Raw genomic sequence first — 24,516 nt, 5'->3', positions numbered from 1 at the left:
TAGCACTAAGAACATGTAAGAACATTTGGGGAAATTTATGTAAATTTGTTCTCATGAATAGGCAAGTGGAATGGTAGACACTCCCAGGAGTGGTTACTTTGTCTGCAACACTGCTTGCACCATTTACAGTGTTTTCCTGAAGAGTCAAAAGAACCCCATTTAATGGACATGAGCACTAGCACTAGATAAAGTCTGCCAGAAATATTTTGTACTTTGAAACCTGAAAAACCATCAAACATGACAAATAATAGTGACACTTGTTAACCCACCAAAATCTCAAGCTCTTGCTAGGCTGACTGCATTACTCGAATTAGGTAGGGCATTGTTCGGTCTAATAATTATAAGAAGGGTTCAAAAATACCAATTTATTAGAGAATCAGTATGTACCTTGGTAGCAAAATTCTGTTTTATACACTTCATTTTATCACACTGGTTCGCTAAAGAAAAGACCAGTACACTTCATTTCTTAATATTAATTTCCCAAATGGAAGGAACCCAAAGCTAGTAACTTGGTTTAACTTAACGTTTGGCACTGTGCTTTTTTTTAAGTTCCTTGCCCTCGCTCCCATGATGCAAGCCTTCTCCTACAAGGTTAGGAGCCGCTTCAAAAACAGTTACTGCTGAAGGAGCTCTGATACGCCAGTGACCATTGACATCTGCTGGATGAGGCAGGATTTGCATCATTTTAAGTGCAGAGGGCTCCTGGCAGGTGCTGAGCTCTGTCTCGTGGTATCGTGACGCCTCCTATAGGATGCTGCTTGTCAAGGAGGAATTTTAAAAGCACTTAACCATTTCTGTTGCGCTGAATTATGCCTAAAAACAGATCAGCTGGATGATTTCATTTCAGTTGCGTGTGCCTGTTTAACTTTGCCACCTTCCCAATTTGCTGCTTAGGAGCAGTAATTATAATTCAGAATGCACGTGTCTGTCTTCTTCTAAAAATGTGTGGTGCCTTTTCTGCAGAGGTCAAAAATAGCTTTTAAGTTTTTTGAATGGGCACTGATTTGCTCATTTTCTTAGTTTTGATTTTCATCATTAAGACCGAAAGGTATCAGCATAATTTAGGTGCTTCTTAATTATTGACTTTATTTGCTGAGTATATGATAGTTATCCAAGGTGACCCCTCCAGCCACAGAGAAACGATTCATTAAAGGCAAGCCGGTTTTTTTTGTGGGTTGACGTAGACTTTTCAGTCTGTACATGCTTAGCACCCAGGGGTATCGGCTGCCTGCATCTAAGTAAAGGGTTGTGCTGCTTTCCTGCTACCTGGTATTGAGCTAAACCACAGCTGTCAGACAACCAAAATAGTTTGGTCCTGAAGTATCACCGGGTATTTATCCACAGGCTTTGTGTCAACATACACTCCTCACTCCTCAGGTTTGGAAGTGCAGATGAGGAAGGACATGGTGCGAGGAGGGAGAGAGGGAAAGACGCGCTGGGTATCCCGGGGGACCGGGTTGCACACGCTGTGAGGAGGCATTTGGGAGGAGTCCTTACCCAAAAGTCCGTGGGTCACAGTTAGGAACCGTCAAGAAACAAGGCGGGAGAAACAGGTGTTAAAAGATGAGTACTGTTGTCAGTTTTTGAGTCAAAGTGAATAATAGACATACTTGAGAACTGGGCCTGAGGAAAGCAGAAATTACTGACTGGAAATGAAAAGATGAGCACTGTCACTGAGGAGGAGTGAGATTTGCATCCGGAGGGGTCTCCATTCTCGGAAAGATCAGAGCAAGATGAAGGGGAGCCCATCCTTTCCGGGCACAGTGGCCGACTGGCAGGTTAAAATTCTCCTTCCTTTTGACGTGATACAACTGAATAATTCCGTAAGGTCAGTACCATCAGCTTTTTCAGCGAAATGACTTCATTCCACCCACCTCCCACCTCTTCAGTTCAGAACTTGTCACAGTGTCTGGTAACAGAAGAATGGTATATTCTACTACCATTTGCCAATCTGATCGTGGAAAATGTCCGCTCAAAGAGGAACGTTACTTTACCGCTATACGTGAAGGCTGGCTTCTTCGTTGGTTCTTGGGTTCCTTTTTAAAACAGTAGGGGACAGCACGAAGAGTAGCAAACAGCATTTTGTTAGTGATAGGTATGTTAGTGATTTTTTTCACTGACTTTTAGCACATTTGTTTTCTTTGAAATATAAATGAGGATTGTTCAATACAAATTTAAAAGTTGAAAGCCTTGTGCAGTAGAAATTCAATGAATTTGGGGGAAAATCTCCTCCTGAGGAGTACTGAAGTCATTTTAAAAGATGAAGACAGAAGCAGAGGCAGTCAAAATTATCCTGAATCTGCCTAAGTCTCTAACTGGCTTAAGCCTCTATTCAGACAGATGAGAAAAGGCCCACGTGGTTGTTAACATCCTTTCGCGTTCTTCAGCCTGCTTCTCCTTTGTGCATGCGCACCAGTAAACTATTCATCATGCATTTCTTTCTCTGTGCACGTTAATCGATTTAAGAACAGAACTCCAAAAACTGGTAGAATGCCACTTTCCAGAGTTTTTGCAGTTAGGGAAACTTTGGGAATCCCCTCTACCTGGAAAGTGGGGTCCACTTACTATAGCTGCCCGAGAATCCGGTTATGCTGGTAAGCATCGCTCCCTCCAAGCTATAGTTCTGTGGCTTTCCCGTAGTGCTGGCCTTCCCACAACCAGCTACGTCATCTGCCTTGGCTGCTCCCTCTGGGAGGCTTGGCTGGGCCCTGTTTGACCTCCTCACCCCCCGTCACAGTCCTCAGTTGTTTCTGTGTTTTCATGTTGTGTTAGGGAGCCACTGACACTACCTTTGCCTTGCCGAGAAACTCTCCTTGCAGATTGCTGGCTTAGGCTGGACCTGGCCTTGCCCTTGGCCTTGGAAATTAGCCCCTAAAATTAGAGATAAAAATTTAAAAACACGACCAAAGAAACAACAAAATGTATTCGCCAGGCAAAGTGAAAAAACAAAAAAAATGAGACACTAGTGTGTGATTTAGAAAACTGTTGGGCGCTGCGTTTAACACTTGGGGCTGCTCTGTCAGGTGGAAGTAATCTTAGGAGGACCAACACTGGTGCCCTGTCACCATCACCAGTGGCAGATGTACCCACCGCCGCTGCTCACCACCCTTCTAAGCAGGGACCCCGGGCTTCCCCATGGCACAGGTGAGGGGATGCAGGCCATTGCGCAAGACCACTCCGCAGGTAAGGGCGCCCTCAGCACTTTGATGCCAGAACCCCACAGTCTTAAATCCTGCTCTGGACTATTGCAGAAATGTTTGGCTATTCTGAAAAAGGAATCCAGGGAAAGGAAGAAAAGCAGACTAAAAAGGAGTGCCACAAGTCGAAGCTCTGATTTTGTGGGCAGGAGGCAGCACAGGGAGTGCCCTCATTGGCTCGTTGTACAGAACTGGAAATCTAACCCCCGTCGTAGGATTCGAGACCGGCGTCCCCGGATGCCTCCAGAATCTTTTTTCTCAGAGGGAATCAGCACCATGAGGAGCTCAGGAGAGGTGTTCAAATGCAGTACTGCTCGTTTTATATATGATTAAATTTTATTTAATAAACCAATTTTACAGCCCCAGTATCTAATTAGTTTCTATTATTAACTGCCCCCAAAGGAGCTAAAAAGTACAAACAATAGATTTTAAAACCCAGCAGTTTGGAATCATTAAAAAAATAACAGATATTAGCTATGTACTTTTTTTGTATCTCACCTATGTTTCAATAAAGCTGTAAAAAATTAACACAGAAATAACTTCGGAGGAAAACTTTCATGGTGGATGGTAGGTATAATGACATCACATGTGACAAAATGATCCCAAGGTTAACTTAAAAAAGTTGCCTCCTTTTCGCCTCCATTCTCTTTTGTCCCTTCTCCTCCCTTTCCTTGAAGGCGATGCTCTTGAAAGTTGCTCTTGAATTTAAAAGTACAGACCAGTATAATCTTGGGACCAGCTGGTCTGGGGAAGGTATAACATTCTTAGGATATTTGATTTGGCGTGGCCTCCGGTGTTGGTTTTCGTTTGACTCGCGCTATACGTCATTTTCACCAACAGGGACCTACTGGGCATTTGCTCTAAGAGTCGGGTGGTGGGGGGTACTTGGTGTGGCAGTGACTGCTACGGCATGAGAACCGTAGCTGCAAGGAGCAGATATATCTCTGCATTCACAGTGAGCCAGCTGAGAGAGTAAAAATTAAACTTCTGTCTAAATGTGAGGAAAAAGCAGTTTCCTGTGTGTATCTGATGATGCGATGGATACAGCGTTGTTTTCCAGGGCATCTTAGTGGAGAAACCCTGGTTTTAGAAACCATTTGATACTGGCAGTTTGCTTATTTGTGTTTTTGCTTTTCCTGTGATGGGCTGCTAAATGACTAGAGAACGGGATCAGCTGGTTTCCATTAGGGGCCAAATGTAGCAGGAGTGATATTCTTCACTTGGGTCTCTGAAAACGAAAAATACGCGTTGCATTGCCTTTTCTGCAGCCGCATCGGCAGCCATGTCCTCCCTGCACTCCCCACCCCCCCCCCAAAAAAAAAAAGAAAACTGGAGATAAATGAATGGCAGAATAAATAATTTATGCTAATGAAATTACTGCAATTAGTAGTTCTACAATGACCCTTTTAAAAGCCACAGCTGTTAATGTCAGGAAGTGCTGTCACTACTGACCTTATCATAAGAGAAAGTGACAAATTGAGAATGCAGGGAAGACCAGTCATCAAAGAGGTCTGTTCTGGAACGATTAGAGTTTTCTGAAAAACAGTGTGAATTACAACCAGCTGCTCCCTGGCTCTGCAAGTCTCCCATGCTGTGCCATTTTGTTAAGCCCGATAACAATAGTTATTTTGCCCCATTGAGACAAGTTGTCTCGGGCCACTTCCAGCTCTACCGGAAACCACTTCTTCCATCGCAGATTTACAAATGAAACTGTTGTCAGAGAGAGCTTTTCAGGGCAGCCTAGGAGCCTCCTCATAAGGATCATGGTTGGGCAGAGGCCAGGTCCTCCCCCGCAACCCGCACCCCACGTGAGGAGGTCGGACTTGGCCAGGGAAGGATTTACACTGTAAAAGACATGTGCTCACTTTTAGTTCATTCAAACAAGATAGGACAGGGATGAATTTTCTCTCCGTGTTTATTTTGCAGTGAAGTCCTTTTAAAAATAAAATCCCTCAGGGGCGCCTGGGTGGCGCAGTCGGTTAAGCGTCCGACTTCAGCCAGGTCACGATCTCGCGGTCCGGGAGTTCGAGCCCCGCGTCGGGCTCTGGGCTGATGGCTCAGAGCCTGGAGCCTGTTTCCGATTCTGTGTCTCCCTCTCTCTCTGCCCCTCCCCCGTTCATGCTCTGTTTCTCTCTGTCCCACAAATAAATAAACGTTGAAAAAAAAAAAATTTAAAAAAAAATAAAAAAAATAAAAAATAAAAAAAAAAAATAAATAAAATCCCTCAGAGGATCTTATTTATACGGAGTTCTCTAACTTCCTTATAAGTTTAGATTCTGAGTCCACTATTTGGTAACATGCACATAGCTCAGAACTGGAGAATGCAGAATATTGAGGGTTTGCATCATTCTGTATTTGACTTTGGTTTTAAAAAAACAGAACATTAATTTTAATTTAGTGAGATGGATAGGCAGAGCAACCCCATATATACATATTTGAAACCCACTCACGGATTTGTCATGATGTTGGGAGGCTGTTAGACGTCGCCCAGGAGCAGTTGTTGTTCAGCACCAGGAACTGGCCTGTCTCTTAGCACACCCGGGTTGTAATATTAATGGTGCAGGTTTGAAACATTTAACTGCATCACCAGCCACTTGTGTGCAATTTTCCCAAAGATGTCTGAGCATTATTGACAACACTTTGGTAAATTATGTGTGACTTTCCTAAGAGTTGGTGTAGCTCATTTAATTCATATTAATTGATTTTTAGGCTTCCCTTGATTAATTGAACCTGGTTCATCTTGTACAGAATGCAATAAATAATCATTAAAATGAGGGAGATGTGACTCCACAAATTAAAAAGTTAACTACTTCAGAAGTCATAGAGGACAAAACAGAAAGAATAGTATAGTGGGGGGGGGGGGGAGTTCTCTAGTAAATCTTCTAGGAGCAGTTATTCGTTTTCTTTTTTTGTTGTTTTTTCCAAATGAAAATATAAATGGCATTTTTCTCTCAGAAGCAATGAGTTTTATACCTTCCCATCCTGTTTGTTTTCCCATGGGTTCTTAAAAAACCACATTTGTCAGTTTGGGCTGTGTGTGTGTGTGTGTGTGTGTGTGACTGCTACAGTGTAGTTTGAAAGCAACACCAAAAATACTTTTTAGAGTACTGTGTCTCAGTGTCACCATTTTTTTCTTTCACATACTTGATAGATAAAAAGCAAGTTGGGAAAAGCTTTGTTTGTGTTCTATGTTGGCTTTGGGTTTGGTATGTGGAGGGCACAAAAATCCTTTGCCCTACTTGGCAAAGCTGAATGCTTTATTGTTATCTCTCTCATCCTGTGGCTATCTCTTAAAGACTAAGTTTTTCCAGATCCTGCCATAATTTGTTCTGGCTTTTAGGAAAAGATACTCCATAATTTTGCTGATTCTTTTTTTTTTTTATTACATTTTTGTTTTAACTTGAGAGAATTGCATATGAAATACAGTGTTTATCTTTTCAGGCACTGGACAAAGATTCTATTAGCCTCTTCATGGCCCACGTTCACACTAGCGTGAATGAAATGAGTACCCGGTATTACCAGAATGAGAGAAGACACAACTATACCACCCCAAAGAGTTTTCTAGAACAAATATCACTGTTCAAGAATCTGTTGAAGAAGAAACAAAAAGAGGTATCCCAGAAGAAAGAGCACTTGGTGAATGGCATCCAAAAGCTGGAAACCACAGCCTCTCAGGTATGACTAGGATGTGTTATTACTGAGTAAAATGTGTGCTTTTAAAATTAAAAAATGCACACTTACTTTTGATGCGGCATTTCAACCCGTTTATATAAGATGCTTACTGCTTAAATTCACAGTTTAGTGACACACACCAAAAAAACAGCGTTCATGCTTTCATAAGTCTAGAAAGGGATTGGCCAATTATTCTGTCATGCTGGTTTCGAGAGATCTCTTCCCTTGTTGGCCTGACTCAGGACAGGGCAGCGAAGAGATGTTGAGGAACAGGCACAGCTCACTCCTCTGTTACATTCGCTGGCTTTGGTGCCCTGGGTTTATACTTAGGAATTTTGTCACACTGGAATGGAAGTAGGATCCCTTTTGGTTTCAGATTCTAAAGCCCCTCCCCCCCCCAGGGAGGCATTATTTCCTGTCTTATGACATGATGTGGTTTGTTCAGATTGAGGTCCCTAAGCAGAGCCGCTTCCCCTGACCCTGGTGTCTCATCTCCTTTTGGCCTCCATCTCTCTCCGTTTAAAGTATCCTCTGTAGCCTTCATCCTCAATCTGCCTGCTCCCTTGAAGGATGGTACTTTTAACCTCCAGGAGTAAATTAGGAGATAATTAGCACACATGTTAACCATGTGTGGGTCTTTCCATCTGTCCTCTCATCTCCTTGTTGAAAAGTAAACAAGTATATGAAGTAGGTGTTGCTGCTCTAATTTCATAGATGAGACAGAACCAGCCACAGAAGCTGTGAGGCTGGAGTTGGAACCCAGATCTGTATTACTCTCAAGTTCAGGTATTGAGATTTTAAAGCTCCCTGTGCTGCCACTTGGTGACTGGGGGAGAAAAGAATTAGAATGAGAAATTGTGGAGACTTTGGAAACTGGCCCAGCTTTCTCTGAGCCACTTGGGCTCTGGAGCTGGTGAGGGGAAAATTCTCCATGGTGGTCCCTTCAAGGCCAGGAATTCCAGTAGACTTCTTCAGAGTATTGTCGTCTTGGACGGACTCATATGCTTCTCAGGAGATTGGGCCAGTTTTCGCCCCACGTGTGCTGAATGGCCTGTTTATGTCCAGGCTAGAAATAAACCACAAGCCAGTTGGAGAAGCCTGCAGTGGCACCTCTCACTCTGAAGGCCTGTCCGGCCACACCCTTCACATGTCCATAGGCCAGAGCGTCTCTTGCCTCTGTGCCCTTCATCTTGTAAACCAGGAACGGCTCTCGGTGAAGCGCTGATCTGTACATAGTGAGTAGATGGACCACGACTGGGAAAGAGAAACCAACTGAGGTTTCCAGGCCAGTTTCCAGGATGTGGTGATGTAAGAATAGTTGCTGGGAAGCCCGCCAAAGAATATACCTGTATTTGTGCATCTTTCCCTTTTCCTTCAAAAAATGTTTTTACTCTTTTTGTGTACGTTACCTTACTCTTTTACTCTTTGCCTTCTTTCTCTTTCCTTCTTCTTACTACCTTTCCAGTTCCATCTCTTTCTCTTTGTGAAGACCTTCCTAGGAGTCCTATAGAGCTAGGAGACCATGAGTGCAGGAGATGTGTGTCCCAGAGCATCTGTGTACCTTTGAGCAATGTCCCAAACTGCACCTGTGGACTTTGCCCCAGGAAATGCTAGCGTTGACTAAACTAAACCGTCAGTACTGGTGGGGCAGCCCTTGGCTAAGGAAAAAAAATGGCCTCCGCCACACTTAGCGTCTCCTTCCCAAAAAACACAGCAAAGAGGATAAAAGCAGAGTGGCGTCCATGGTGGCAGCATCTCAGCCATAGGGAAAAAGAAGAGGTTGGGGGAAAGGAAGAAAGAAAGGGACTGGTTATTGATGGTGCCTGCCAAGTTTAAGGATGCTTGGGTCTCCTTATTCCCCCTTGGCTAGAAACATCAGGCAGAAAGTCTAAGAAGATGACATGTGAAGTCTTAATTGAAGGACTACTGATGATTTCTTTTCAATAGGTGTTTGTACGTATAATGCTTTCAATAATATCAGAGGACTGATTGGAATATTTCATAGTTCCCTAAGAGTTTTAAAAGCCTATTTATTATAGAAAAGAAGCGTACTTTCTTAGGTGGGCATTTGGAAAGCCCTACCATGTAAGATAAGGCCGTGTGTGGAGCAGAATGTCTTCATGTTGAAGCTTGTGTTCTGTAAAGATCTACCTGAAGTTAATTCCACAGAGGTGAATATCCGTGCCGTTTGAAATATGTGTCTAAACCTCAGCACTGTGTATTCATTGGAGTAAAACCATAAATCCCCATTAGAGCCACATACCCCCTGTCTAGATGTCAGCTTAGATCATCACAGATAGCTTAGTGACCTGTCTTCACGGCAAGGCCTCGCTCCCAGGGCTTGAGTCACTAGACTCTTCAGACCTAACAGCTTCCTCAGAAACGGGGATCAGGGCTTGAAATAACAGTTTCCTCCTAGTCTCTTAGATGATTCTTTGGATTGTAACCTAACATGCGACTAGTTTCCCATGGCTAAAAAGAAAAGACAAGCAAATGTCACTGTGCATTATTACCCTGAGTTCACAGAGAGGCTAAAAAATCCATCTTAGCTTAAACTATAATAACTAGTAAAGGTAACAGTAATAGTAGTAATTGTGCCATTTGAGCAGAGGTTTGAAGAGTCCTTGGATATAGTAGTGAGATGTTGTTCCACAGGATGAACCTCCTGGAGTGCCTGTAGCAACTGAGTCAAAATAAGTGTTTATAATTATTCTCTGCTTCTTTGATTTTTGTAAACATAGTAACCTACCTCTGGGAAAAAAAATGGAATTAAACTAATGCTCATGATATTTAAAACTGCTTCCATGTGTCTCTAAGAGCCGAGTCACGTTTGTTTCCCAGGACTTGACTTCTGCTTTGCTTTACGTGATTCTCAAACTTAGGAACCTAGTGGTACCTTGTGAACCTCATGAAATCCCAATTACGAGGGCAGAATCATTCTTTAGAGAAGATAAATTTGTTGATGCCTCAGAAAGACTTGAGTTCCTCAAGAGGTGAGTGAGGCCAGGAGCAGCAGTCCCCATCTAGGACACTCACTGCTCTTTGACCCCACCCCTTCTGATGCCCACAAGGCACTTGTGGTTTGCCTTTCTGTAGTAGGTGTTAAGTTGAATGTTGTATGAGGTGGAAGAAACTAAGAGGACCATTTCCTATTTTGTGGAAAGAGAATAGACCTGTCTGTAGGCATTTCCATCAAAGTGAGTAACGGATTCAATGAAACTGATAGTAACTCATAACGGCCAGGGAGTACCGATGTCTCAACTTCTCTGAGCCTTTCATGGTGTTCCGTTGGAGAGCACAAACCATGGTTCCTCCAGCTTGCCACCAACAAGTCTTCCTGTGGCCTCTACTGCCTTGAGCCTGAGCTTTACAGGATCAGAAAAGCTGGGGGCATGAGTGACAGGTGCTTGAGTGACATGTACACAGGTGGGGACAGCTGTTGATGTTTCCCTGACTGCACAGACTGAGGGGAGAAGGTAAATTTCTAGCTGGTGCTGACATAAATTACATTTTTCAGAAAGCAATCAGAAAACACTGTGCTGTTTGTTCCTCTGTGGAGGGGAAGCGGGGCTCTGTTTTTGCACATGGGACTAAAGTCGGAACAGGGGAGGAAGAGATAAAAGATGCAGGCTGATAGGGATCTGTGAACTCATTTAAAAAAATAAGCTGTATCTGATATTTGTCGTTCCCAACGCAAGTTACTTGGACATAGTGACTTTTCCTTCAGGTGGGAGATCTGAAAGCCAGACTTGCCTCTCAAGAAGCTGAGCTGCAACTGAGAAATCGTGATGCCGAAGCTCTGATCGCAAAGATCGGGCTCCAGACGGAGAAAGTGAGCCGGGAAAAGGCCATTGCCGACGCTGAGGAGCGAAAGGTCAGGCTAATTCCACCATTTAGAGTGCTGAGCTATATTTAGCACAAAATAAACCTTTGTAGGTGAACAATTTTGAACAACTTCCTCTCCAGGGAGCATAAAATCTAAAGAATTATTATAGTTACACGTGTAACAGCATTTCACACCATGATTACCACTTGACCTTTCTTTACATTATGCATTTTCCCACCCTTTTAGCTCTTTTAATGATATGAAAGAACAATAAATACTGAGCTCATTCAAGCATATAATGGATGTGGATCTTGAACATCAGGCCTATTTGTAATACAGTAAAGGTCATGAAGTCACCTCTGAGGTTTCTAAAGGTTTTCAGTTTTTAGGCAAATTGAACAACTCAATTGTTAACAAAGCCCAATTCCATCACTTTGCAAGATGGTTTTTCAAGTTTTTCCTTTTAATAATACAACTTGCGTTTATTATTAAATCCTAAGCTAAATTTCTTCTTTTTGATTCGATTGAGAACCTGGCATTTTATATTACATTTTACTGTTGCAAACAATTACTCTTAAGATTATACAGATTCTGCTTTCTTTGTACCTGGGTTTCTGGCAATTCTGAAATAAATACAACTTCTTTGTCCTCTTTTTTTGCCAGACCTTGGGCCACAAATGGAAGGTATTTTTGTATATCTTACTTGTTTAGAAATTGAATATGTTTGTTTGAGATAAATTCTCTCATTTGGGACAAAAGATTATAATCAGGGATTAGTTGATTAAAAAAAGGTAAATTATAAACATGCTTATAGCTTTTGAGCCAGTAGATTTTATGTTATTATCCTAGTGTTATATGATGCCAGAAATACTTGAGTTCTTCTAGTGGTATTGCCATTCATTCATAGACAATTGAGTTGGGCTTCCCCCCCCCCCCCCCCATTTTCTAATAGGTATTGAGCATGTTTACTGGTAGCTTACACAACTAAAGAGTTGAGTTGCACACTGAAAACCAGAATGCTGAATAGTTTTTTTTTAATACTTGTTTTTAAAGTTGTATGCTACATTTGGCATGGCCAATGGGCATATAATTCCTAATTTGTTAATAAGTGTTTCCATTGAGTTTCAGATAAGCAGAGGATGTCCTTAAAATTGTACTATATTATGTTAAGCAATTAGGTATCCCATATGATGTGATTATCATAAGCCATTTCCACCCAAGGGATATTTTTCAAGCATTGTGCAAATAAGTGGCGTGCTAGTACTTGTTAGATTATAATCTATCTCTCGAGATACCTTTTGGAGATCCATAAAACACTCCAGAGGTATTTTCACATTTTGTATGTGAATTCCTAAGGCAAAATCATCCTTACAAAGAGGGAAAAAATGCTTTAGCAAATGAGAACTCTTCTGACTGGTTGTTTTATGAAGTTCTTCAAACATGAAAAAGACACTTTCTATATCTAATCTATACCAAGAAATAAACATATTTTCATTTTACCCCTGATGGTTACTTTACTTAATTCTCAATAACAAATACTAACTGAGCAACTATTTTTGCCTGGCACAGTTCTAGGCTCTTGAGCATAGATGACATACAAGGCACCCTCAGGTAGCTTACATTATAATGGAAAAGACTGGCAGCAGACAAGTGACAAGGGATTTGGGGTTAGTGATGAGGGCTAAGATAAAAATCAAATCAAGGTGATGCTAGAAGGGACTGTTTTAAACTGGCTGCTCATGGAAGGAGAATTATTTGTAACTAAACCATGTATAGAGATTCAAGGAACTCATCAATTGCAGCATGTGCTGTGAGCTCACATTTTGTTCAGCAGTGTGCTAGGTTCTACATAGTTATTAAATGGGTACATATGGGCACTATGATCCTATAAAATTGGGATTTCAAGTCTTGACCCATGAGAAGCTATTAAAAAGTACATTGCCATATTTAATATAACTAAGCAAATACTGACTGCCTTTCTGTGTGTCTTGATAGTCCTTGTAGAGGAGCAGGTTAAAATTGTTCCTTGAGATTCATAAAATCATCAAGAGCCATCCAAACTGCTGACATGACCAGCGGTGACTTCAAGTAACCCCAGCGCCATGAAGCCTATGAAAATTACTTCTTCCATCTCTGTTTGGTTTACCAGTTCCCAATTCTAAGGTTCCAAATTCTCTGATCTCTTTCATATTGCTTTCTTTGTTGAGTGTAACCCTCATGAGTTAAAGTACCTTCTAAATCACAGGGCTAATATAATCTCCTCAAAAGTTATCATCCTCCTTGATTTTGAATGGTCTTCAGATTTTGTGTGTTTCTATTCTAAATGTGGGTATGGCTGGGTTTTGAAGGACTGTCTGGGATTTCTCATACTCTGAAGGCAAATAAGAGCAGTTTATTAGATTGCTAGGACTTCTAGAAAAAAATATCATAGACTGCATGGCTTAACCTACAGAAGTTTATTTTCTCACAGTTCTGGAGGCTGGATGTTCAAGATCAAGATATTGACAAGCTTGGTTTCTCCCCTTGGCTTGCACATGGCCACGTTCTCGCTGTCTTCACTTGGTCTTTCCTCTGAGTACACATCCCTGGTGTCTCTTGTGCCTGTTCAGATTTCCTCCTTTTATAAGGACACCAGTTAAACTGACCTAGGGCCCACCCTAATGGGCTCATTTTTAGCTTAATCACCTCTTTAAAGGGCATGTCTGCAAATACAGTCATATTCTAGGGGCACCTGGGTGGCTCAGTCAGTCAAGTGGCCGACTTTGGCTCAGGTCATGATCTCACAGTTTGTGGGTTCGAGCCCCGCGTCAGACTCTGTGCTGACAGCTCAGAGCCTGGAGCCTGCTTCAGATTCTGTGACCCCTTCTCTCTCTGCCTCTCCCCCACTTGTGCTCTGTCTCTCTCTAAAAAATAAATAAACATTAAAAAATTTAAAAATATATAATCATATTCTGAGGTACTAGGGTTAGGGCTTTGCCATATAAATTTCTGGGTGGACATACTTCAGCTTCTACTAAGCTATTGCCATTCCACTTCTTCCATGTGACCCACCATTAAATTTCATGAACCATTTGCAAGGAGCTTTTGACCAATAGCAGAAAAGCTCTGTGTACCCAAGAATGGGAGTATCTCCCGAACACTGCTTTAACAGACTGTAGTCAAGAGAAAGCCCACATTCCAAATGATCTGTGTCACTCTTCCCTCCTTCCCCAAGTTGAACCTTGCTGAGCACCACCCAGGAGTCATGGTGTGGAGGCAGTTGGACAGTGAGGCTCGAGGCTCCCCACGTCACTAAAATACACTGTATTTTCACTATTCCAGGGTCACCTGAAATACACAAGTTATTGTACATGTACCTTAGAATTCTTGTGCAGGAAGAATTAAGTTCTAACTTACGTTGTAAGTTAGGAACTTCTAGTGTCATAACTGTAGCACTGGTCACCAGGATCCAGTCCCCATGGGGGTTGGTTCCTGTGGTAATGGTGATTGTGGCATGTGACATGTAAACAAAAGTGCGCAGAAGGTATCGGGAATGAAAAAAAGCTGACCAACCTAGGGTATTTTTTTTTCATTTTCTTTCGTGGGTTTTTATTAATATTGAAGATTGCCCTGATTATAAAAATTACCCAAAGGAATGATACTCCATGAAGTGTAAAGGAGTCAGAAGGAGAAGAATAGCAACTCTCAGTCTCACAGAAATAGCACTTAAAAGTGCTTCGGGCATCTGGGTGGGTGGGTCAGTCAGTTAAGCCTCTGACTCAATTTCTGTTACTGGGGTCAGTCTCCGTGCTATCAGTCCTTGGGATTCTCTTTCTCTCCCTTTCTCTCTGCCTCTCCACTCCTTTCTCTTTCTCTCTTGAAATAAATAAATAAATAAATAAATAAATAAATAAATAAATAAATAAATAAATAAATTTTAAAAAAAAGATATACTCTTCTAGTACTAAAAATCTCTAATATGGAGACCATTTTTATTTTATCTTGATTATTATTATTTTTTTACTGTTACTTTTTATTTAAACTTTAGATGGTTAACCTACAGTGCGATACTGGTTTCAGGAGTAGAATTCAGTGATTCATCGCTTACATAGAATACCCAGTGCTCATCTCAAGTGCCTCCTTAATACCTATTACCCATCTCCCACTGACCTCTGTCCATCAACCCTCAGTTTGTTCTCTATTGTTAAGAGTCTCTTGTGCTTTTTTTCCCCTCTTTTCTCAGCCCCTTCCCATATGTTCATCTGTTTTATTTCTTAAATTCCACATGAGTGAAATCATACAATACTTGTCTTTCTCTGATTAACTTATTTTGCTCAGCGTAATACATTCTAGCTCCACCCATATCGTTGCAAATGGCAAAATTTCATTCTTTTTGATGGCTGAGTAATATTCCACTGTATAGATATACCACATCTCCTTTATCCATTTATCAGATGGACATTTGGGCTCTCTCTCTCTAAAGTTTGGCTATTATTTTTTTAAAAAATATAATTTATTGTCAAGTTAGCTAACATACAGTGTATACATGTATGTATGTATGTATGTATGTACGTATAGTGTGCTCTTGGTTTTGGGGGTAGATTCGCATGACTCATTGCTTACATACAACATGCAGTGCTCATCCCAACGAGTGCTCTCCTCAATGCCTGTCACCCATTTTCCCCTCTCCCCCACCCCCCGCATCAACCCTCAGTCTGTTCACTGTATTTAAGAGTCTATCATGTTTTGCCTCCCTCTCTGCTTGAAACCATCTTTCCCCTTCTCTTCCCCCATGGTCTTCTATTAAGTTTCTCAAGTTCACATATTTTAAATGATGCTCTTATAAATGATAGCAAACAGCATTTATAGATTGTATCCTTATAGAAGGCAAATAACCCTGAGGTGTTAATTCACTCACCTCTGCTCTCCCTTTGTTCTGCAACAGTGTTGTCTAGCACACCAAAAATGTATTCTTAGAATTTTCATTGGCCATTCCTAGAAGTTTTGAGGGTTGTGGTTTTTGAGTAGTTCTCGATAAGCGTGCAGTATTTTCTTATTTACATTACAGTAGCTGTGTATATATTGGCAAGAGATCACATCTCTACCCTGAACCAATTATGTTCATAAAAGGTGCAGTATACAGCAAAATAATGGTTAATCAGAAGAATGGTAATTACTGCTAATAAAGCTGTAGTAGACAATATAATTTGTTGTAAGCACTATTTAATTTTATGGCATAGTTACACCTGTTCATTCCAAACACATCTGAAGAAATGCACTTTTCTTCACACGTTAAATGCCCTAGTCACCATCGCTGAAAGAGCCATCCCCCATGGTGACTGGATCCCTGTGCCCAATGGCACAGCTTTGAAACTGCAGTTCCTGCTTGGGATCAAAAATTTACTCTTCCTGCCCATTCAAATTCTGTTATGTCTCCTAAGAGGGCGAGGAGGATAAAAATTCCAAAGCTTCTCCCTTGGTTTTGGTTCAAGTTTACCAGCATGGCTTCCCTGTATGCATAACATATGTGTTCATGTCACGAAACTGATGCCACACCCTCTTGGGCACATGGAGAAAGTCCCTGGACCTTCAATGGTAGTGTGGATATCAGTGTCGTTGACAGACAGAAATGGGCTATTGTAGCCAGAGTTTCTTACCAGGTCCTTAGAGAAACCAGTAATTAGTCTTTATAGAAATTATATCTTTGGTTAAGTATACATAGAAATAACTATATCTTCTAGTCAGTTGAACAGAAAAAGCTTCACATTTATTCTTAAAGACTAGCCAACATAGCTTTTAGGCAAATGTAAACAAAAATTAGATAGAGATTTCTAGCGAGAGTATTTTCTGTCGGTGTTACTGAGCCAGCCTGGATTTCCACTTATCCAGGACACTCAGAAAAAGAAAATTGAAGAGCAGAGGGATCGCTGCCTTGAATTTATTATTAGCAGCACCTTTTAATTAGATTAGCCAAAGCCCTTCTTGGAGCAGTTAGATACTTGAGTACATTTGCGTTGGGATTTGTCACTGTATTTCATGCATATACAAAGCTTTGTGCACACACTGAGACTGAGAGAAATTCATCTTTAGGGCACATTCCTCGCCTGTTCTAAAGAGAACCAGATGAACTGTTGAACAGCGCATCTGAGTCAGCCTACATTCTTCAGTAGTGATATTTCAGGTGGTGATTTGTGTTTGTGGGTTTGTGTGCTTTCCTCTCTGATTAGGTGACAGCCATTCAGGCTGAAGTGTCCCAGAAACAGCGAGAGTGTGAAGTCGACGTACTCAAGGCTGAGCCTGCACTGGTGGCCGCAACAGCTGCACTCAATACGCTCAACAGGGTAAAGATGGTCACAGGGCTTGTGGGATTCCTCCAAATAGTTTTTAAAGGTTCTCAGAGTTTGAATAACAGGACCCAGAGTGAATTCCGTGCAACCAAAGAGTTTTTAGAAAGGAAAACAAGTCCCACAAAATACTGAAGTGGGAACAAACGTCAAGGTCATCATTAATAGTGTGACTTCCTTTCCCATGCGGGACTCTGCCCTGCCACAGCCTGACAGTCAAGTCTCCTTTTGAATACTTGCAACACCATGGGATTTATACTTTCATAAGAGGCAGTTCTATTGTTAGCAACTGGATTTGGCCCAAATCCAGTTGTCATATTATGTGTTGGTTTAAGAACTAAGTGAATATTCTTTATTTCCTCTGGATATAAAAAGTGGCATTAACGAGACACCCTCATGAAAAGAGCAATGCACTAGGAACAAAGATACCTAGTTTTGGCTCACATCACTTTTCCTGGTTTCACCTTATTAGCAAAACCTCATTGAGCATTTGAATTCCCCGAGGAGAAAATCATCTGTGATAGTGAGATGGGTATTGTGAGGAAAAGTAGAATTGTGGGCAATTTATTTTAGGAGCCTGCAGCTGGTTTTGTGCTGGGTTCTACTGGGCCTCCAGGGAGAATCCGGTGGATTACCAAGCCTGACGTTCTTTTTTTTTTTTTAATGTTTTTGTTTTTGTTTTTTTGTTTTTTTTTTTTTTTGCGACAGAGAGAGTCAGAACATGAGCAGGGGAGGGCCAGAGAGAGAGGGAGACACAGAATCGGAAGCAGGCTCCAGGCTCTGAGCTGTCAGCACAGAGTCCGATGCGGGGCTCAAACCCACAGACTGTGAGATCATGACCTGAGCCGAAGTCGGACGCTTAACCAACGAGCCACCCAGGCGCCCCAAGCCTGATGTTCTTAAGATTCAACTTCAAAGAGTAGAGGATCCAGACTTTAACTGCCTTTCAAAAAAATATTCACCTGCTTTTCCTAAGGTTTTCTTTTTCTTTTTTTGAGGAAAGCGATTGACTATGATCATAAAGTTATTATCTACATGGATATTTCTTACAGTATTATCATAAAACTGAAAACTTTAAAAGAATATAAATATACCATGATAGAAGATTGACCTTTATGTATACAAATACTCTGGTTCCATTAAAATATTGTTGCATAGTATTTAGCGACATGAGAAAATGTCCGTGATCTATGAAGTGAATAAAGCAGATTACAAAATAGGATATACAATATGATTTTTTTGTAAGAACATGCTTGTGCATTGAGAAATTAGAAAAAATAAGCAATAATAGTAACTGATTATCTCTTAGTAATGGAATTTTATGTTTTTTTTTTCTCAGCACTTGCATATGTATTTTCTTCTTTGTGCTTTTCTATATTTGAAACTCTATCTTCAAATGTATTATCAGTCACCTAGACAAAATAAATTAATGTCACAAATATAAAGTTCACTGTATTTATAACAAAGATGAAGATATTTGCAAATTATGAAGGAGGTTAGCTAGCTCTCAGTTATTATTAATACATTTTAAGTTTTGCTTCATTTTCACATCCTTTCCCTTCTTTGCAGTCATTTCCCAAGTAAATAGGCAGTTTGGGGTAATGGAGAAGAATCAGGTTGAATCAGGGTTTTGTAAGCAAGAGTATATGAGGTAGTTTATGAAATGTCGCAGGAAATACTTTGTTTTTTTTATATATACTACTCATAATTCCTGCCCCAAAGTATTTGCCTTAACACTTGTAGGTTATACCCTTAATGTTGTCTTTGGAGTAAATTAAGATTTTGACCAGAGGAGATTAAGAAGTTGTCCAGAGAGCAGGTTCAAGCAATACAGGTAGCTTCCCAGTTGAGAGGCATCATAGTATAATGGAAGAGATTTCTTGTGCAGAAAAAACAAAACCAAGAGACTCTGGACCAAGGGGTTGATGTTTCTGGGAGGCCCTGGTTAAAATGTAGACGTATTACGTAGGTGGGATAGAACCCATAAACACCTTCAAAACTTTGTTTATCAAATTGCCTGGGCTCAGGGAGCAAGGCTCTGCAGGGCTGGTATATCAGAGGGAGAATTTTTTGGAAGCCAAAAAGACCAGTGCTGTTTCCGGAGTATCAGAAAAGTGTCCAGGGAAAAGTGAACCTCCTGGGGTCCCAAGGTGGAATCACTGGGTGGCAAAAACTGCCAAGCTGAGACTGGTGTGACACGGAGAGGACAGACCAGCTTGATCAGCTAACGGCTCTTCCCCAGACCTCCCCTGGTCTTCATTGTGGGTGTGCTTTTTCTTCAGGGCAATCTCACTGAGCTGAAAGTCTTTCCCAACCCACCGAACGCCGTTACCAACGTTACGGCTGCTGTGATGGTCCTCCTGGCTCCCCGGGGCAGAGTGCCTAAAGACCGAAGTTGGAAAGCAGCTAAAGTCTTCATGGGAAAGGTATCAGACAGCCTGGCAAGATGAAAATCCTAGACACTTTGTGTTCTTAGTACCGTGGTCATATTTGACAGCAAAAGCTGTTCAAACTGAAGGAAATCACCTGCATCCTTATCGAGTGTAACCTACTGTGTGTTCTCTAGACTTAGAGAATTTTTGTTTGCCAAGTTGGAGGTTAGCTTGGGGTTGTAGCAGACCTAGGTCAACACTAGCAGCACATGGAAGGTTGCTAACTATTTGCAAAATTATGAAAGCAGTTAAGTGTAGGAGGGAGAAAATTACATGGATTTCTTATGCTGGAAAAATGTTGCTAATGCACGAGAAGGTGAGGCAGAGGGGCTTTGGGGTATGTGTTTTTCTTTTTCTTTTCTGTCTTTTCTTCAAAATGTGAATGCCTCCTGTGTATTTTACCCTGGGATAGAAGAGATTTTAAAAGTGTCCATTGCTAATTCTCACTTCCTACTACAAAGATTGAAAAAGTCAAACAGTAGGATAAATGCAGCTTGCCAATTTTGCCTTTGTAATGTAAGTCCTAAAAGCTGATTTTAACTTTTGATCTTGGAATTTTCTCTGCAGCCGAAATGGGTTCATTGCAATAAGTCTTTTTGCTTTACAGGTTGATGATTTTTTGCAAGCGCTAATTAACTATGACAAAGAGCACATTCCAGAGAACTGTCTGAAAGTAGTAAATGAGCAGTATTTGAAAGACCCAGAGTTCAATCCAAACCTGATTCGGACCAAATCTTTTGCAGCAGCTGGTCTCTGTGCCTGGGTCACCAACATCGTTAAGTTCTACGAGGTATCAGTCTTAATCTGATGGTTTACAGGTGTTACTCACAAGGACCATAAAGATATTAATTTCCATACTGGTAAAAAAAGAAAAAGTTATATAATTTGGTATTTAATTATCTGAATAAGATAAAACCCTAAGAATGAGACCTGAAAGTGTCCGATTAAACAATTCTATAGAGGAGGATATTTGAAATGTTTGAAACTTATTTTTTTTAGGGTAGCATTATCAATTACTTTAGATCAAATAACAACAAGTGATTTGATTAGGTAAAAACTTGCTGGCCAGATAAATTATATTTATTTACACTAAAATATTAATTTTGTGTTGACTTGAACCAACCACAGGTCTCAATTCATGTTCAAACTTAATCCCTACTCTCAGTGCAAAAATTTACACCATTGTAGACTTAATGCGATGAGGAAATAGCCCTCTCCCCTTTTTTTGCTTTAGTATTTTAATCACAAATACACTTTTGCCTGTGTTATGGTTGAATCTAAAGCTTGTGTTTTCAGGCATCGTAGAGATAGAATATCATTTAATGTAGTCTTTCATTTATCAGATACTTCTTGTCTGCCACCTGTCTTCCTAGCACTTGGCAGAATACTGTATGTAAAAAGGGAACAATGCATGCCCTTAACTCTGAAGAACTGTCTTATTTTTTCTTAGACAGTTATATATTATATTCAAAAATAGAATTACTGAGGAAATTCCACGTATAATCAAAAGCATTCCCAAAGTGATTTTTTTTTAATGTATTTATTTTGAGAGAGAGAGGTAGAGAGAAAGCAAGGGAGGGGCAGAGAGAGAGAGAGGGAGACAGAATTCCACACAGGGCCCTCCCTGTCAGCACAGAGTCCGCTGCGGGACTTGAACTGAGATTATGACCTGAGCCGAAATCAAGAGTCGGACGCTAAACCGACTGAGCCACCTAGGCGCTCCCCAAAGTGATTTTCATAAAACCAGGTGATCGCCTTTATAATCCATGAGAGTAAGACCCTTCTGATGTGTCTCTTCAGTGGAAGCCCGTGTAGAACAAGGGTTTAGGTGGATTGCAGTTGACATATGGCTTCCCTCCATAAAAAATGTCGGACCCCCGGGACACCTGGGTGGCTCATTCGGTTGAGCATCCGACTTCAGCTCAGGTCATGATCTTGCAGTTCATGCATTCGAGTCCCACATCAGGCTTGCTGCTGTCAGCCCGTCAGTGCAGAGCCTCCTTCAGGTCCTCTGTCCCCCCTCTCTCTGCCTCTCCTCCCGCTTGCGCTTTGCCCAAAATAAATAAATATTTAAAAAATGTCTGACCCCTGTGCTTTCGTTGTATTGTAGGTGAAGGATGAGCACAGAGCTAGACTGTGGCTGTGTCCTGTGATGTTGGGCCATAAAAGAGAAAATAAAATTTCATTTCCTTCCTCTTTTCTCAACAGGGTTACAAAAGTGGTCCGCCCCAGTTCTCAAACCACCCATTCAAATGATACACCCCGACAGTGGCCCGCAACTTAGAAAAGAAAGTGACAGCACTGTTAATATTGTGAGGCTATCTCTTATGTTCCTGCCTGAGTTCAGAGAATTTCTCCACTCTTATGTTCTGCTTTAAAATCAAGACTTGGTTCCAACTTGAACTGTAGTTCCCGCCCACTGCAGTTTCTGATGATGTGAAGATTATCTCCAATTTTTAGGACAAACATACTGTAGTATCTTGATGTCTGATGTGTACAGCACTTTGGGCAAGGATTCCTAACTCTCACGTCCAGAATAAATGACTAAATCACGGACAACCCAACAGAACTTGGAACACTGTATAGATTTTTGCTCTGCCATTGGGTAGTGCCATTGCTAAGAAATAAAAAACAAATTGCTAGGGGGGGAATAGAGACTTGGGTTACGAAGCTTCTGGCAAATGTAAGATTGAATAATTACGTGTCCTCTTTGCGTCTTATTACCCCATGAGTTAAAACCCGTGTGGATTTTCAGGTCTACTGTGACGTGGAGCCAAAACGGCAAGCTTTAGCCCAAGCCAACTTCGAACTGGCTGCAGCTACTGAAAAACTCGAGGCTATCAGGAAAAAGCTTGAGGTGAGTGCAAAATGTAACACTGGGGAAGTTCCCGAGAGACGTTACCTCCCTGCTTAGACAGGGCCCCATCTGAGCCCAAGCAAGAAGAAAGGAATTTGAGCTTTCATCGATACATTTATTTACATACCCGTTCAGTAGATAGTTCTTATCTGCTGTATGCTAGACACGGACCTGGAAAAGTAGAAACTTCCATGGTTTCTGGACTTAAAAAAAACTTTCCTGTTGGAAGAGGAGGAGGAGCATAGCAGATAGCGACTAAAGGCAAGGATTTCAGCGGCACCTTGGTGGCTCAGTCGGTTGTGCATCTGACTCTTGATTTTGGCTTAGGTCATGACCCTAGGGTTGTGGGATGGAGCCCCTCCTCAGACTCCATGCCGTGCCTGGAACCTGCTTGGGATTCTCTCTCTCTCTCTCTCTCTCTCTCTCTCTCTCTCTCTCTCTCTCCCTCTCCCTCTCCCCCCCCCCCCCCAACAACCCCTTGCTCCCACTCGCATTCCCTCTCTTTGCAAAAAAAAAAAAAAAAGGCAAGGATTCTGGAGCCAGAATGCCTGGATTTACATCCTGGCTCGACATCTACTGTTTCACCCTGCACGAATTAGTTCACCTCTCCGAGTTCTGTTTTCTCATCTGTGCAGTAGGCTTTATAATAGCATGTGCTTCTTAGGTAGAATTATAAGGATTAAACAAGAGTAGTTCATATTAAGAATTTAGCATGGTACTGGCCACATAGTAAGTGCTTAGAGAATATTAGCCACAAACACAGTCATTGTTAATATTTTCACAAATAAACAACCAGTCGTTCCCGGCCAGTGTTACAAGTACGTATATAACTACATATACACTGTGATAGCAGCACCACAGAATTATTCAGCCTGGAGAAATTAGAGAAAATTTCATAATGAAGGTGTACTTGACATGGACTTCAAAAGTTTCATAGGAATCACAGGAATAACTATGTCGGGAAAGGTATTCCTGGCAAATAAATAAATAAAAAGAGGGAAGAAGCAGTTGGTACATTTGAGAGGAACTTCAACAGGCCAGAGCACTAAGATAAGCAATTTCGGGAAGGTTGGGAACAGCACAGAGTGATGAGGAATGAACTTGTAAGGGTGAGCAGAGGCATTTTTTGCCTTTCATGCTACAGAATTGAATTTTTAAAAAATGTTTATTTACTTTGAGAGAGGGAGGGGGGAGGGGCAGAGGGGGAGAGAGAGAGAAAGAGAGAGAATCCCAAGCAGCCTCCCTCAGCACTGCCAGTGCAGAGCCCGACGCAGGGCTCAATCCCACAAACCGTGAGATCATGACCTGAGCCAAAATCAAGAGTTGGATGTTCAATTGTCTGAGCCATGCAGGCACCCCCAGAATTCAAATTTTGTCTGGCTAGCAATACTGGAAACTTTGACTGTTGAAGAAGATGCCTTCTTTCTGATTAGATATTTTGACAAGATGGTTAATAACCCCAAAAGTGTTCCTCTTAAAATATGGAAAATTTCAGCACTTCCCACAGTGCTTTCTCAGTCAAGACTGCTTCCTCTACTAGACTTCCTGACCGTCACTCCCTACCTGCCCATCCTCTCCTTTCTGTCCAGTCCACACACATTCCTATGATAGCACCAAACATACCATTCAATAAGCACTGGGTGACTATTGGAAGAAAAACAAATCAACAACTCTTGATTGAGGTAAACTTCAGGTAGCATACTGATTTTATAAAAATTTCATCCATCGCTCAAAACTCTCTCAACTTGACTAAATCCTTTAAAAAATTGTCACCTGCTATTTACAGTTTCATGTAAATTGTAAGCAATTTAGTGTTCATAGAAAAAGTGATGAGGATGTTTAAGGCAGCCACAGGTGATTCTAAACCTCAGACTTTGTGTGGTTGCAGAATTAGTAATCCTTTGTACACAGCCTGCAAGTGGCTCAATAGAATTGCTCATGACAGTTGTTTTCAGAGACTAACGTTATAAGGAGAGGCTCACATATCAGTAGGCCACAGAGCTAAGTTTGCAGACACAGAGGAAAGAAGATAGAGTAACAATTGAAATGTCTTGATGAAGAATGTGTCCTCTCTATCCCCCTACCACAAACGGATTTCTGAAGAGTAGTCACTAATGCAACAGAATTTCTGCAGTTTCCACCAAGGTTCAATTCTCTGGGAAGACCCCATGGCTGGTCATGGCAAGGGCAGAGTACCTCTGCGTAGTTT

At 41.4% G+C, this 24,516-nt stretch overlaps 1 protein-coding gene across 2 annotated transcripts in view; it reads left to right on the top strand.

Annotated features, from left to right (window-relative positions):
- DNAH11 (dynein axonemal heavy chain 11) overlaps nt 1-24,516 on the top strand; it is a 352,527-nt gene that overhangs the window by 231,325 nt on the left and 96,686 nt on the right. For both annotated transcript variants that reach the window (XM_086694494.1, XM_086694493.1), the window contains 6 exons: nt 6,639-6,872; nt 10,597-10,743; nt 16,902-17,015; nt 19,301-19,444; nt 20,058-20,240; nt 22,206-22,307. In XM_086694494.1, the coding sequence (XP_086550620.1) occupies nt 6,639-6,872; nt 10,597-10,743; nt 16,902-17,015; nt 19,301-19,444; nt 20,058-20,240; nt 22,206-22,307 (924 nt within the window). The remainder of the gene's footprint in view (nt 1-6,638; nt 6,873-10,596; nt 10,744-16,901; nt 17,016-19,300; nt 19,445-20,057; nt 20,241-22,205; nt 22,308-24,516) is intronic.

This window comes from Puma concolor, chromosome A2 (genome assembly GCF_028749965.1).
Source record: "Puma concolor isolate L17-30 chromosome A2, mPumCon1.1.hap2, whole genome shotgun sequence".
NCBI lineage: Eukaryota > Metazoa > Chordata > Mammalia > Carnivora > Felidae > Puma > Puma concolor.
This window is presented reverse-complemented; position numbering and strand designations above follow the sequence as displayed.